The sequence below is a fragment of the Lissotriton vulgaris genome, chromosome 8 (assembly GCF_964263255.1).
Source record: "Lissotriton vulgaris chromosome 8, aLisVul1.2, whole genome shotgun sequence".
In the NCBI taxonomy this organism is placed as follows: domain Eukaryota; kingdom Metazoa; phylum Chordata; class Amphibia; order Caudata; family Salamandridae; genus Lissotriton; species Lissotriton vulgaris.
The window spans coordinates 284,351,990-284,365,461 of NC_141696.1; the positions used below are offsets into that span (position 1 = coordinate 284,351,990).

Below are 13,472 nucleotides of genomic sequence, written 5' to 3' on the forward strand. Positions count from 1 at the left end.
TTTTCATTCCCTGCAAGGGTATGGGAAGCATTCACTAAATTAGCACACCGATTGCCTGTACACCTGTCTCTTCTTAAAGCCAGGAGGGAATCTCGCGGCCAGATAATGAACTTACCACTAAACATTTGTGCAGCGTGGCTGGCGCTGGCCGCGGTCCAGGTGCAGACGGGCTTGACTTTGGCATACCAGAAGTGCGCTCGCTACATGTTTCCACTGCATGTCGACATTGCAGTGTGCATTAAATAGGCACTAAGGAGCCAGTCAGTAAAAGCTAGACTGCTCACCCTCCCAAAATGGAACCTAGAAATGTCCCAGTCGAGCAGAGGAAAGATGGCGCTCTGCTCGTTACCAGGTAGAGAATCTGTGTGCAAAATGGGCAAGTGTTATTCTGTTAAAAAAAAAAGGCAACATGCAGAAGTGAACTCCCAACTAAATTCTCACCACACAAGGAGCATAAGAGTTGCCAGATTAGCATTCAACAGCCAGCCTACTCAGGCCTGCAACTGCTGTGTGTCAGCGTTGCAGTTTGCATTAAATAGGCACTGGGGAGCCAGCCAGCAAAGCTAGACTGCTCACACTCCCAAAATGGCGCCTAGAAATGTCCCAGCCGAGGAAGGAAAGATGGCGCTCCGCTTACCGGGTAGAGAATCTGTGTGCAAAATGCGCAAATGTTATTCAGCAAAATAAAGTCAATGGCAGCTAAAACTTAAAGATGAAAAAGATTAAAAGCAGAATTCAGATTAGACAGTGACTTTCGTAGTATCTTCCCCCTTGTCGGTCAATAGTTCACCCTGCAACGCACAGAAGTGAACTCCCAAGCAGTACAGATTCATGAAAAAACTTCAGACTGTGTTGAGACAAATTTGTCTTGCAATGAGACAACTATTGGGACAAGACTGGCATCAACTTTAATGGGACCGGTGTGGATTTTGGTGCCAAATTGGAAGTTTGTTCCGACATCAGAGTGGAACACGGGACAGGTTCAGCAGGCACAGAGGGTGCAGGGGATGGACGCGCAAGTGGAAACTCGACTGGAGGACTTTGTGAATGCTTGAGTCCTGAAGGCACACCAGAGGGAACTACAAAGATCCAAAACATGGCCTCCTTAAAGGACTTAATCCATAGTAATGTCGTTGATGAACCCAGAAACCCATAAGATTACTACAGCAAATTGACTAAAACAAGTAATACAGATCAGTTGTTCAAAATGAAAAAAATCTTGAGGCAAATGCATTTTCAGTGTTCACTATAAGTTCACTATTTGACCTACTTTATTCTACATCTACACTGAGCATGAGCTGGTATACAGAAGACCTGGAAACTAAACATTCATCTCACTACAGATTGCATCAAGTTACATGAAACATCACAATTCCAAATAAACGTTTCTAAATGATTTCAATACCCAAAATGTTAATTTATAATTTGACTGTCAGCAAAAGTAATCTCTACCCAACAGAGCTTGTTCTCTGGCCATGTTCTCATTTGAAGGATACCAGTAAAAACAATTCAAAATGTCAAACATCTTGAAAAATCATTTGTTGGAGCAAATCAGTGAATTTAGTAGCAATGGCCACAAACTCGAATATTGGTGAAATCTTAGAGAAGAAACTGTTTGAACAAGGAAGACTCATTACAGGAGTCACATTTAAAAACAAGATGTATTCACAGGCTTCTCTTGCCTATTGAACAGTACTTCAGACATTACTGTTCTTACTAAGAAAATCAGTTAAAAAAGATAACGTTACAGTACCACAGACATTAATTGAATAAAAAAAAACATTGCTAACCATCTGTAACACAAGTTCTGGACTTCGATCTTCATTTTCAGCAGCTGCTTTAGTGATTGCCCTAACTGTCGACTCTTTCAAATCATTTGAGGGCTCGCTTCGTAACGGCTGCTCCAAGTATTCTGGCTCTCCTCCCTTTACTGTAACAATGAAAATAAATGTTATGCGTACAGGAAAATATACAAAAAACTCAGCCTCATCAAGTATTTTTTTTTAACAATGTCTTAATGTATGTACATATCACTCATCTAATTTTCATTTTCAATGATACACTTTTTCAAGTGTTTAATGAGCTTATTGTGAGGACTGGGGTTTCATGCTGATGTCAGTGTGCATTTGTTTTGTTCTCGTCTTGATAATCACATCAAACTATTGTAAATGTGTGAACTCAATCGATGCTTATTAAAGACTTTTACAGTAATGTTGTAATGAATATAAAATTAATTTAAGTAATGTTTCTTCTCAGTGGGAAGGCTGTGTTCACATTCCGCCTTCTGTATGTGTTTTTATTGCACAATAAAATAATATTAAAATTGTACTGGAAAATATCCACTATAGAAAATCTGTTGAAAGGGATGAAGGATGGGATTGTATTTTTGATTAAACCCTTCTGGTGTGAGCCACCAATCAATATATGGTAGAGCATGACCGTATCAAGTTGGGTAATTTTACAGGGGACAGGAGCCTTGTGACCACACACCAAGCAATGCAAGCATCGCCACAATTATCAAACAGTGCACAAATACAACCCCACTTTCTCTAGAGCATAGCAGCAGAGGCCATTTTACAGTTGTTGCACGTGACATTTACAATTAGTTCTCTGAAATGGAACAGCAACACACTAATGGCCAATTTCACACTGTCTGGCAACATAAGACAATGTATTGTAGGCACGTGGATAACTTTCAAGCTGACCTTTAATGTATAATCCTTACTACTTGTCAAAATCACTGCTCATGTAATCTAAAACTATTTGCTCATACAATACACACGAAGTGTCACTCTTTACATTGACATATGAGATACATACAGCAAATACCAATGGCTAGCACTGGATAATAACCATGCATAAATCACAGGAGAAGGCCAACACCACGAGGGGGAGGTACACATCAAATGTTTGCATTTCTCGCTTACACTTTCCTTTTCCCTATTCACACTACTTTTTCAAATACAACGTTTTTTGCATCAGAACCCGAGGAATTGTGTCATTTTATTTCTCACTTGTGCTTATCTCGTACACCTTTTGTAAATTGTTTCCGGTCCAGGGAAGACATGGCTTGGCAGTACGGGCTGCACTGTTCCCATGAGGCACAGGGTCAGACTGATTTGCATATGGCCATGCCTGAACTCGGGTGGTGGAGTGAGCTAAAGATTGATGATGGATTAAACCCAGATCAGTTGACTGGGGGTGAGTGTTTGATTTGCTCAAACGCTCTGTCCATCATACCCCTTGGTGTCGCTTTGTTCGCCCTAAGTTGGCAGGGTATGCCCAGACGTGGGTCCCTTGCTCACTTTGCCACTGGATTCAAGATAGCCTGGCTGATGAGGGTTATGAACCTGAAACCGGTCCCAGGATACTGGTTTTCGGTCCAGGAAAGACATGGCTTGGCAGTTTCGGCTGGACTGTTCCCATGAGGTACAGGGTCAGTCTGATTTGCATATGGCCATGTCTGAACTGGGCTGGTGCAGTGAGGTAAAGAATGATGATGGATTAAACCCAGATCAGTTGACTGGGGCTGAGTGTTTGATTTGCTCAAACACTCTGTCCATCACCCCCTTTGATATCACTTTACTCTTTACATCGACATGAGATACATAAAGCAAATACCAATGGCTAGCACTGGATAATAGCCATGCATAAATCACAGGAGAAGGCCTGCACCACTAGGGGGAGGTACAAATCAAATGTTTGCATTTCTCGTTTAAACTTTCCTTTTCCCTATTCACACTACATTTTCAAATCCAACTTGTTTTGCATTAAAACCCGAGGAATTCTCATTTTATTTCTCACTAGTGCTTATCTCGTACACCTTTTGTAAATTATTTTAAAAGTATCAGAGAAAACTTTCTGAAGATTTTATTTCTGATTCTCAAATACTTTAGGCGTATCAACAAATGGTAAATATTAATTATAAATATTAGGAACAGTAAAGTACTAGTTTCAGCATTTCAGAAAATAGTTCTGGATCATGAACTGAGATTTTCAACTGTCTGTTAACAATGAGGATTTGATCAGCAAAATAGAATGGAAACACGTCACTTTGGTTGGGAACAGATTAGATTGCAATAGGTTGGACAGCAAAACTAACAGCACAATCAAACCTCATGTAACAACCGTATTTGTGTCGATGAAAAAGGTACAGTCATATGTCCTGTGCAGGCTCATTGTCGTTTTCCCTATGTTAGCATGAGCACATTGCAGACTCCCCTCTGCTTTGTGCATGTTACTCTACAGATACATTTTGCTTTGCGCTACACTGAACTTTCACTAAGAACACAATGTTTTTGCATTCTGTTCTCTCCAGGGGTTTAGTTTGAACATTTAGGCAAGGTCGAACAACAATGCCCCTTTTTATTCTGTTCTGATCAAGCCCTAGCACCTAGACAAAACACGCACATTCAGCTGTTGTTTGGGGAACACATACTTTTGTCATATAGGAATGCACAGACAGGTAACACAAACTTGGGAAAGAGACCTTTCCAGAGAAAACACTGACAGCACCCAAGATGTAGAACATTCATCTGTGTATACTAAGGTACAGGGTTTGCTGTTAACACCTTGAGATCTTCCGATATATAATAATTTTGCTTCTGTAGAAGGGGAGGGAGGCTAGGCTACACTGTCGTATATAATGACACCTCCATTTATGATTTACGGACTACTTGCTATGCTAACTGTAATTGCGTTAGGTTCTATGATCCCAACCATAGTTCTGTGACTCCTCAGAATCCCTGCAACAGTACCAGCACGTCAACAATGAAATGGAAGCCGGCACCAGAGTTGGTGGGGAACCAGAGGCAAGTTCAAGGGACTCGGACAATGCAAATGATGGATCTGCAGGCGGTGACCCAACTGAAGGTCCCTGCAGATCCTTGGGTCCCAACTAGTCATCAGAGGGAGCCAAAAAGGAGCAGCACGGCCTCCTTAAAGGCCTTGACTTGCTGCAATTGAGGTCACATAGGGATCAGGAGTGAACTCCTTAATGCCCTTACAACTTCTCTTGATAGAGCTTGGAAGGATGGGGTCTAATCCCTTAGTTTTTTGTTTCCTCTTTGATTTTGACTTGCACTCACAATTTGATGCCCATCACTTGGAGAGGGAGTGGGACTTGACAGAAGGTGCAGGATCCTGGGAGGTCCATGATTCTCTTTGATACCCACTTCATTATCCTGGATTGCTTTTAGGTGCCAGAGGGTGCACTTCACACAGCTTGGAATCGTGCCTCAAGCCCAGACACCAAAGGCACACCTCATCTGGGCCCGTAACCTACGGTCATGGCATGGCTTAACCCTGCAGTTTTAGGTGAGGACATCATACCCTTGCCCACTGGATTTAAATTTGGAAAAGCATTGAAAACAGTTGAAAATGGGAGCAAAGTTCCAGATCCACGTTTGAAGGCATGGAAAGGAAGGAACTGATATTGGTGTGCAGGAGTGCAGCTTATATGCAGCTCCATGCAATCACTTCTGGGGCGGAACCAAGTCAATGTTGAGCCGCATCGCACCACCTGGCGATGAGTGGGAGCACTGCTGCGAACATTTCCTAATCCAGCCTGGCACCTGGAGATATTTTAAATGTGATGAATCTGAGATTCGTAGTATTGATCATAAAATTATATTCATCATAAAATTAAATTTATTCCTAGCCTAAAACACAGTGGTTGAGATTCGAATGTTAACTTTGTTACTTTAAAAAAATTATATCCTTGAGTTTTGAAGTGGTAAAAAGACCTGCACAGTGCTCCAAATTCACACTTGCAGCAACCTGGCATCGGATGATTTCATACCAAAAAAAAACCAAAAAAGAAACAAAAGAAAGCACTCAAACGTCAAATCTTAGACTATTTACGTAATACAAAGGGTCATCTAGCTTTGATTTGGAACAGCAGCCGTGACGAGCACTAGCAGCTATCACAAACTATGAAATACCAGTGGAAGTGTATACAAAGAAATAATATGATTAGAATCACTTAATTTAAAACTACCATTTTCATGTTTACTGGATTTTTAAATGAGTTGGAACATCCCCCACTCAAACTGAGGTGATATGCGGGATTGTGAAAAACGTGTACGCATAGATAGTGCGGAGACTTATTTTACTTGCCAAAGCAGAACTATTCACTAATAGAAGTAATTTATAAAGTGGATGATGCCTTTAGATTTGTGGCTTCTTTTTTCCTGAACTTAAAAACACAAATTATATTATATTTTATACATACATACATACATACATACATACATACATACATATATATATATATATATATGTTGAGAGCAAAACGACCTTTGCGGGGGGAACGTCTGTACGCTGGTGCCGGTGGCGAGGTAAGGACACCCTTGTGATAATTTTATAACAGCAAGATCCTTCTATTAAGTAGACACCGCACTCCTCTTGAAGTTTGTAAGTACTTGTTTTATTGACCTTTAGTCTTCCACCTACGCGTTTCGGACCAAATGGTCCCTGGTCACGGTAGCAAACATTAGTCCATTCTTAGTGTCAATTATTTATACAGAGTCACCATATTAGCTCACAATGAAGCATTCTGGGCTTTGTAGTTAAATTTGATGGTCTGGCTGAATTCTTGCCTATCCCAGCGTATTATTGCTTTCGAAAGTCACTTGATTATTTGCGTGGGGTACTGCCCATGCTTTTAGAAGTGGCTGTGTGACAATTAAGCACGTAAAATAACCATTTGTATGATTATTCAAAAGGCATGATAATGCAGTTAATGGGAAAATATATATTTTGTTCTTTTTCATGATCAATTTTTTATAATCAATTATGGTTTTGTGAGTCATACTTGGATCTCCATTGTCGTTCTCTCCTTCTGCAAAGCTATTTTTCAGTATAAGCTTGTCTGAGAACAAAGGTTCAATGAGGGTTTTTCGCTGATAGGAGATCAGGTTAGTGAGAGCTAAGGAGTCGATCATTGACAATCCAAGAAGACTGTTAGAACCTGCTTTAGATTTTACTAAACATGATTTGAACACAATGGGGTCAATATTCTTTCAGGCATGGCCTTCGGAAACAGAGGAAAGGCTAATTGGTTTTCCTTGTCACTGCGGCATACTAATACTGAAAGTTACTGCTTTATGATCTGGCCAAAGTAATGATAATTCTTCTATTACCTCTATTGTTGGATTGTTTGTAAAGATACCGTCTAAGGTGTGGCCAACTATGTGAGTAGGGTGCTCCACCAGTTGGCCATAAAGTTGAATGTAATAGAAAAATTAATTTTTGCTTCAAAATGGTTTTAGTAGGCAAAAGATAAGGGTTTCAAGTCAAAATCCATCCTTGGGGCAGTTATGATCACATAACATTTTCAAATCAATGTCCAATGTGTTTATTCACAGATACAAGTGGCAGAGCATAAATGTAAATTTAAAATGTTAAGTTTTAAACTGAATGTCAACTATCGCTAGAAGTCGTAAAAAAAACAATTGATGCTGCTACCCATACAACCTCATCATTCCATCTTCAATCAGGCGATATGAGAACGTTTACATATGTATGTATCATAAAGGCAGAAGCAGACCGTCACCCCCCACACAAACCTGCAGCGACAGAAGGTGCAGGATCCTGGGATGGCTGAGAGGCCAGCATCCTTTCCTGTGCCTTTCGGAGCTGATCAGCATTCCAATCTTCAATTTCTCGCTCAAAGCACCGGTTGTCTTCTTTCACATAGTCCCTTAAATCAGGAGGCAAGGTATCCATTCCGTTAAGCACCTGACCGGTTTCCTTGTCAAATTCGTCTGCAATAGCATACAATTCATACATTTCATAGAGCAATGAAAACATACAAAATGAGGGTTGGGGGAAGTGGGGGCAGACAGATACAGCCCAAAAATGCAAGTCAAAGGTTTCACAACCTTTGTGAACACTATGTTAGTACTCTTTATCAGAGCTAAATTCTGGATTTTCCATTTCCACATTAACAGCTTAAATTTACAAAACATCATGTACAGTAGACAAAGTTCAAGGTTAAAACATTGACTTTAGATAATACGTTTTCCATTAGCGAATACCACACTTAAGGCGCCTCCCTATTAAGTCATAGATTTAACTCCCTCGCATTTTTGCAATATACTTTAGATTGAAGTTAAAACCCACTTCTGCAAGATTAGGTGAATGATAAAATGTGCCTAAAGGAGGATTTTTGTTTACAGAAAGAGCTTAAAAAGAAGTGCAAACCGTACAATAAATAACCTTATTGTTAAACACTAAATATGCCTTATGCTTCGGACCTTCTCTGAATAATATCAAGTTTTGTTGTATTTTTTACATTGTGGAAAACACACCCAACCAATATTGCAAAATGTGTCTTACCAAATCACTAGAAAGTGAAAGTTATACTTCTCGCCCACAAAAGCTAAAAATTATCATTGGTTGCTTATACCTTGCGCTACATATCACAGTGTGTTGCTGACATAGGGTTTAAGACTGTAACTTACAGTGTCCGAGTCACAAAAACCTATATTTAGAGTTTAATAATATGATTCACAGTGTCCCCGAATCACAAAAAAATAAAGTCAGAAATCTACTGACCAAGTGCTATGTTTAGGGCGAACTTTCACAATTTTGAGGTGATCCAGAATCACTCAAGAGTAGTTCTGAAAATCTATAATATTACTTTCCCAACCTACTATTTATTCAGGTTGACTTTCCACTTTGTTGAAAACCTGCATGATTAGGTCAGGTGAATACATGCATTTGCACATTTAATTTACATCCTTTTCTCCTCAAATCTGAAAATATTTTCCCTAAGGAGAAGCCCCTTCCACAACACATTCATGAAACTTAATGGTATTAGATTTAAAATTAGTAAATTTAACCCTTTTAAATGAAACCTTAAGGGTGTTTTTCAATGGTGAGAATTGCAAAGCAAGATTTGTTTAGCACACAAAAAGCCTACTGTTTGCAGGAGTGTCATACATTTTGAATGGCCAACTACAGTACCCTACAATACTGCTTTCTCAACCCTAAGCCAAAACATAGGACTTTGTAAAATTCTAAAGTAGTGGTAAATACCTGGGATCTAAAATTGTACTGACTGCTTCGGCGACTCAGAATTCAGAGAAACAAAAAAATAAAAAATAAATGCAATTCTCTTTTAAAGCATGCAGAATTGCACAGAGCCGTTTCTGAATTAAGCACTGAATATTGTGAATATCAGCAGCTCTAAATCAATTAATTGTGCTTAGTTTATTGAACCTACAAGGGTGGAAGGGTGGTTTGGGGATGTCAGCATTTCAACCAGTGTGTGCAGTTTAAATATATATTTCATTTCAGCTGTTATCTCACTACATCATCTTGTTAACAAATCGGCACTTTGCTGTCCAGGATTACATTTAGATCTTTTGCACAGGTACTATAATGGAGCCGTCCAATGACCTTGGCGTACTTCTATTCCAGATCAAGGTAAAATCTCACAATTTTAATAAGGCCACCTTGATAATCTCTATAAATCATTAAAAAAAATTGTGACTTCTAAAACGTTTTACTCGCAGCCACAATACTATTACTACAGTAAATCTTCAACGCTGCACATTGTCTTCGTTTTACAGCATTCAGATATATATTAAATAGGAGCATCGTAACCTTATTATAACTCTCCTCTTATTCCGAAGTTTGGCCTTTTCTTTATATCCACCGAGATTCCAGCCAGCCAAATTATTGATTTGGATTTTGAACTTGGCTGGAGTTTCTTGTGCGATCAAAATCATATTTTTCTTTGCTTGAATTAAATGTCAGTAATCAGTAATATGTAAAGAATATTACCGACCCACCCTAGATACAACTTAGCTGCCTAACAGTGGTTTTATTCATGGACACCCGTGCACACTCATTTTTCTCTTCACTTCTTAATAATTTCACATGAGTTGTGCATCATGCCTACAGCATAAGTTCCAATTTGGCAATGTACTTAAGTGATATTCATCTTGCACGGACTCTCGTGGGGCCCCCATGAAAAAGCAAACTACATCTATATTGTATATAGTAATTACTACATTTTCTATGCTGGTTTCATTTAGCACGTCTTTCGTGTTTGGTTTAGCATAGTTTTACATTATTGGTTTAACCCTTACTGTGATACAATTGTTTCGAATGTCAAGTAGGATATTTATATGACCTATTAGAATGTTTCTGCGTCTTGATTTTTGCCGTGCTTGGCATTGCACCTTCCTGCTTCCACCTGTGTGGGTCTTGAGATTTATACTTCAAAATAAACATCTTTATTCACCTCATGATTCCTGTCATAATCTCCCATTACGCTCTTTTATGTTGCACCACATAATCCACGACACGTCCAACACTGTGTCCTGGGTTAATTTAGAATGGCGGCTCACCCACAATGCCATCATGACCCGGAAGCAACATTCCACATCCCTAGAAAGCAAGGCAACACGAATAGACGGAAAACTGCGATAACCGATATGATTAGCGATGAAGAAACAATTTTGCGTACAGGTACTGGAATTTCTCTTTGAACTTCGGGCCAAATGTTTTGTTAACCGCAGAAGGTCAACGTGGTTACTGATGTGCCTTCTTTTTCCCCTATGGTGCACAATAGTTTAATCGATATGGAGCATCCTTGGTAAACCTTTGGTTACCACCTTTATTTACACATTTAAGGTAGCTACCGGGAAGATCATTGCATAATATAAATAACGAGCACACCCCACTTTTTTTTTTAGATTCATAACAGAGTCACGTGTCCTCTGCACAATTGAAACTGATACAATACCTGGAATGACACGTGGTCATACACCTTCCTGTTATAATTATTGTGACAGATGGTCACAACTATGTTGGTCTGCCCAAGTAAACAGTCTCATTGACCGATCTAGGCGATTATGTTGTTGAAGTTCTTGTATGTCCCCATGTTTATGTTACTAATGTGGTAGGGACCAACTTCATAGCAATGAGTTCGCTTTGTGATTTTAAGCAGTATGCAGTTTTCAGTAGTATGTTTTCACTTGTATCTTTACAATGAACCAGCTCCAGAAAAATGAAAACCAAGATCACTTTAGAAACTAATAAACTGAAATCTGGAGTCAAATTAAAAATGCAGCTCTGGGACTGTTTTAGCCCATGTTGTTCAACAAAAGTTTAAAATAAAAAGACTTGAGCTCCACAGGATACTTAGAAGCCAATGCTAGGAGATGGCGAGGGCTATTCATGCATGCTTTTCACTAAATCTATTTCTGGTCAACTTCATGAGGAAACAAGATTCCCACACAGAGGAAGTTCAGGGGCTAGACATAAGCACCAGTCTTCCACACCACATTTAAAATGGTCTGTACGGTTAGGCAATCTGATTCACTTAAAAATCTAACATATTTAGAGGGGACAGGCAATGTGTTTATATCCCAACTGTTGCTAATGATCTATTCACACCTTCAGCATTTGAAAGGGAAATGCTACTTACCCTGTAAGTATCAATCTGTTCATGGCATGTAGTGATCTAGCTTAACATGCTGTGCATACTCTTGCCATCCAGTGTTGGGTCCGGATGTGTGCGAGTTGTTTTTCTTTGAAGAAGTTTTCGAGTCACAAGGAACTGTGTCTGCCTATCTTAAAAAAAAAAGAAATCTTTGGCATCTGGTCAACTCGTGGCCCAAATAGATATTGGCCATAGAATGGCAGTTTGAGAATGTTCTGCTGGACTTCCGGGTTGAAGCTGGAGAAATAAGACCAGGCGTTCCTGCACAAGAGTACACTGGCGTTAACCCCCCTGGCAGCAGTGTCAGCGGCATCTAATGTGTAGCGGATTTGGTTTTTTTTCCCTCAGAGATTATCTCATAGGCTCTTTTCCTAGGCACCTCTGGCTCAGTGGGCGCAGCCATATCTCAAGAGTAGCCCAACTGAATTAGTAATATGCCAATAATTGGCTGATTGCACAGTCACCCTAATACTTACGCAAAAACAACAGTTGATGGACAGAATGCAGAACAATGTCATACATTCACCCCAGTACAGAGATCTGGGCCTAAATCCATCTATTTTTTTTTTGCCCTCCACACCACCCCAGTTCAGACATGGCCATATGCAAATCAGCCTTGACCCTGTGCCTCATGGGAACAGTCCAGCCAGAACTGCCAAGCCATGTCTTTCCTGGACCGGAATCAAGCATCCTAGGACTCGTTTCTGGCTATCAGCAGTCTTCAGCCCAATAAATACAGCGGCTATAAGTGTGTTGTTCTTATCTGGTGAAGAGGCCTCACCAGTAGCCTGGGAGTTGGCCTTCTTACAGGCAGTAGTGACAATCAGGGAGTCAGGTGGGTGCAGGCAACGAATGTAAATGGGGTTAGTAGGGGAGGCCTTGTATATCTTGTCCACCCTGTGCGTATGACCCCAACACAGAAAGGGTCTTGAAAAATTCCAGGTGTATGGCGCAGCATGCCACTGAGATTGGGGCGGTATTGAGTGGAGCAGTGGGTGGAGGGGAGGGTTTCAAATAAAAAGTCCCGCTCTAGAGGTTGTGTGGAGATTCACCATGTGGAGCGAGCGAGCCCTACTAGCAAGTTTGAGGTAGGACATGAAGTTGTCTGGAAGGGAGGGGCATGGAGGATACAAGTCGGGGTCTCTGTCCCCTGGTCGGTGTCATTCATAGGAATGCAGGGGTTGCCCTTTCCAGGAGTGTCACTGTCCCCCTCCCCCTATAACCCACATGTCAAGAGTGCTGTGATCCCAAAGGTGTATAGGAAAGAGGGTCCCCTGGAGAAGAAGGAACCGAAGGTGAGCACTGCGGAGCAGGGTGAGTGGAAGGGTGCCTGAAAGACAAAAGGCTAGTTGCCTTATCCTCTTTTTTTATGCTGCCTGAGTGGAGCGGGCATGTCAAAGCCTTTCCAAAGAGCCAATAGCATTTGAATGGCTGAGCAGCAGACCCCAGAGGGCGAGGTGGGCCAGGATTCGGCTTATATGGTGATGAATGATCAAATGTCTGTGGATCGTCGTCAATCTCCTCTTGGAGTTTATGGAGGATCAGTTAGGCGGTGCCCAAGCTGAGATCTATTTTGTTGGTCAGTGCGGAGAGGTTGCGGCTCAGAGGCTGGTTTCAATTTTGATGCCAAAGGTGTTGACCCCAAAGGGAGAGTCATTGCTGAGGCGGGAGTGGTTGTGCTGAAGCAGTCCGTCTCAATGGTTTCTTCTGTGAAACAATTGAGGGTGGGCAGGGCGTGGTGTCCGAAGGTGGGGGTGGTCAGGGATGACGATGGCCCAAGGGCAGTGGGGGCCTAGCGACCTCGCTTTGGTGTTCCAAAGTGGCCGAATGGCCCTAGAAAATCAGCTGCTCGACTTGCGAGCATTGTTGTGGAGGGGGTATCATACTCATGGCTGGCTGAGCGGGTGGAAAATACTCAATCTCCCAATCAGAGCCAAAACGGTCATCGGGGGATGAAGCTTCCTCATCTGCAGCAGACGCCTGTGGACAGTGTTCCCCCTCGATGTTCTTGGTG

At 41.1% G+C, this 13,472-nt stretch overlaps 1 protein-coding gene across 3 annotated transcripts in view; it reads right to left on the reverse strand.

The window, feature by feature from the left end:
* The window catches only part of USP25 (ubiquitin specific peptidase 25), a 469,204-nt gene that overhangs the window by 161,100 nt on the left and 294,632 nt on the right, over window positions 1-13,472 (reverse strand). For all 3 annotated transcript variants that reach the window (XM_086934051.1, XM_086934050.1, XM_086934049.1), the window contains exons 17-18: window positions 7,569-7,766; window positions 1,791-1,930 (exon numbers count right to left, since the gene is read on the reverse strand). In XM_086934051.1, the coding sequence (XP_086790177.1) occupies window positions 1,791-1,930; window positions 7,569-7,766 (338 nt within the window). The remainder of the gene's footprint in view (window positions 1-1,790; window positions 1,931-7,568; window positions 7,767-13,472) is intronic.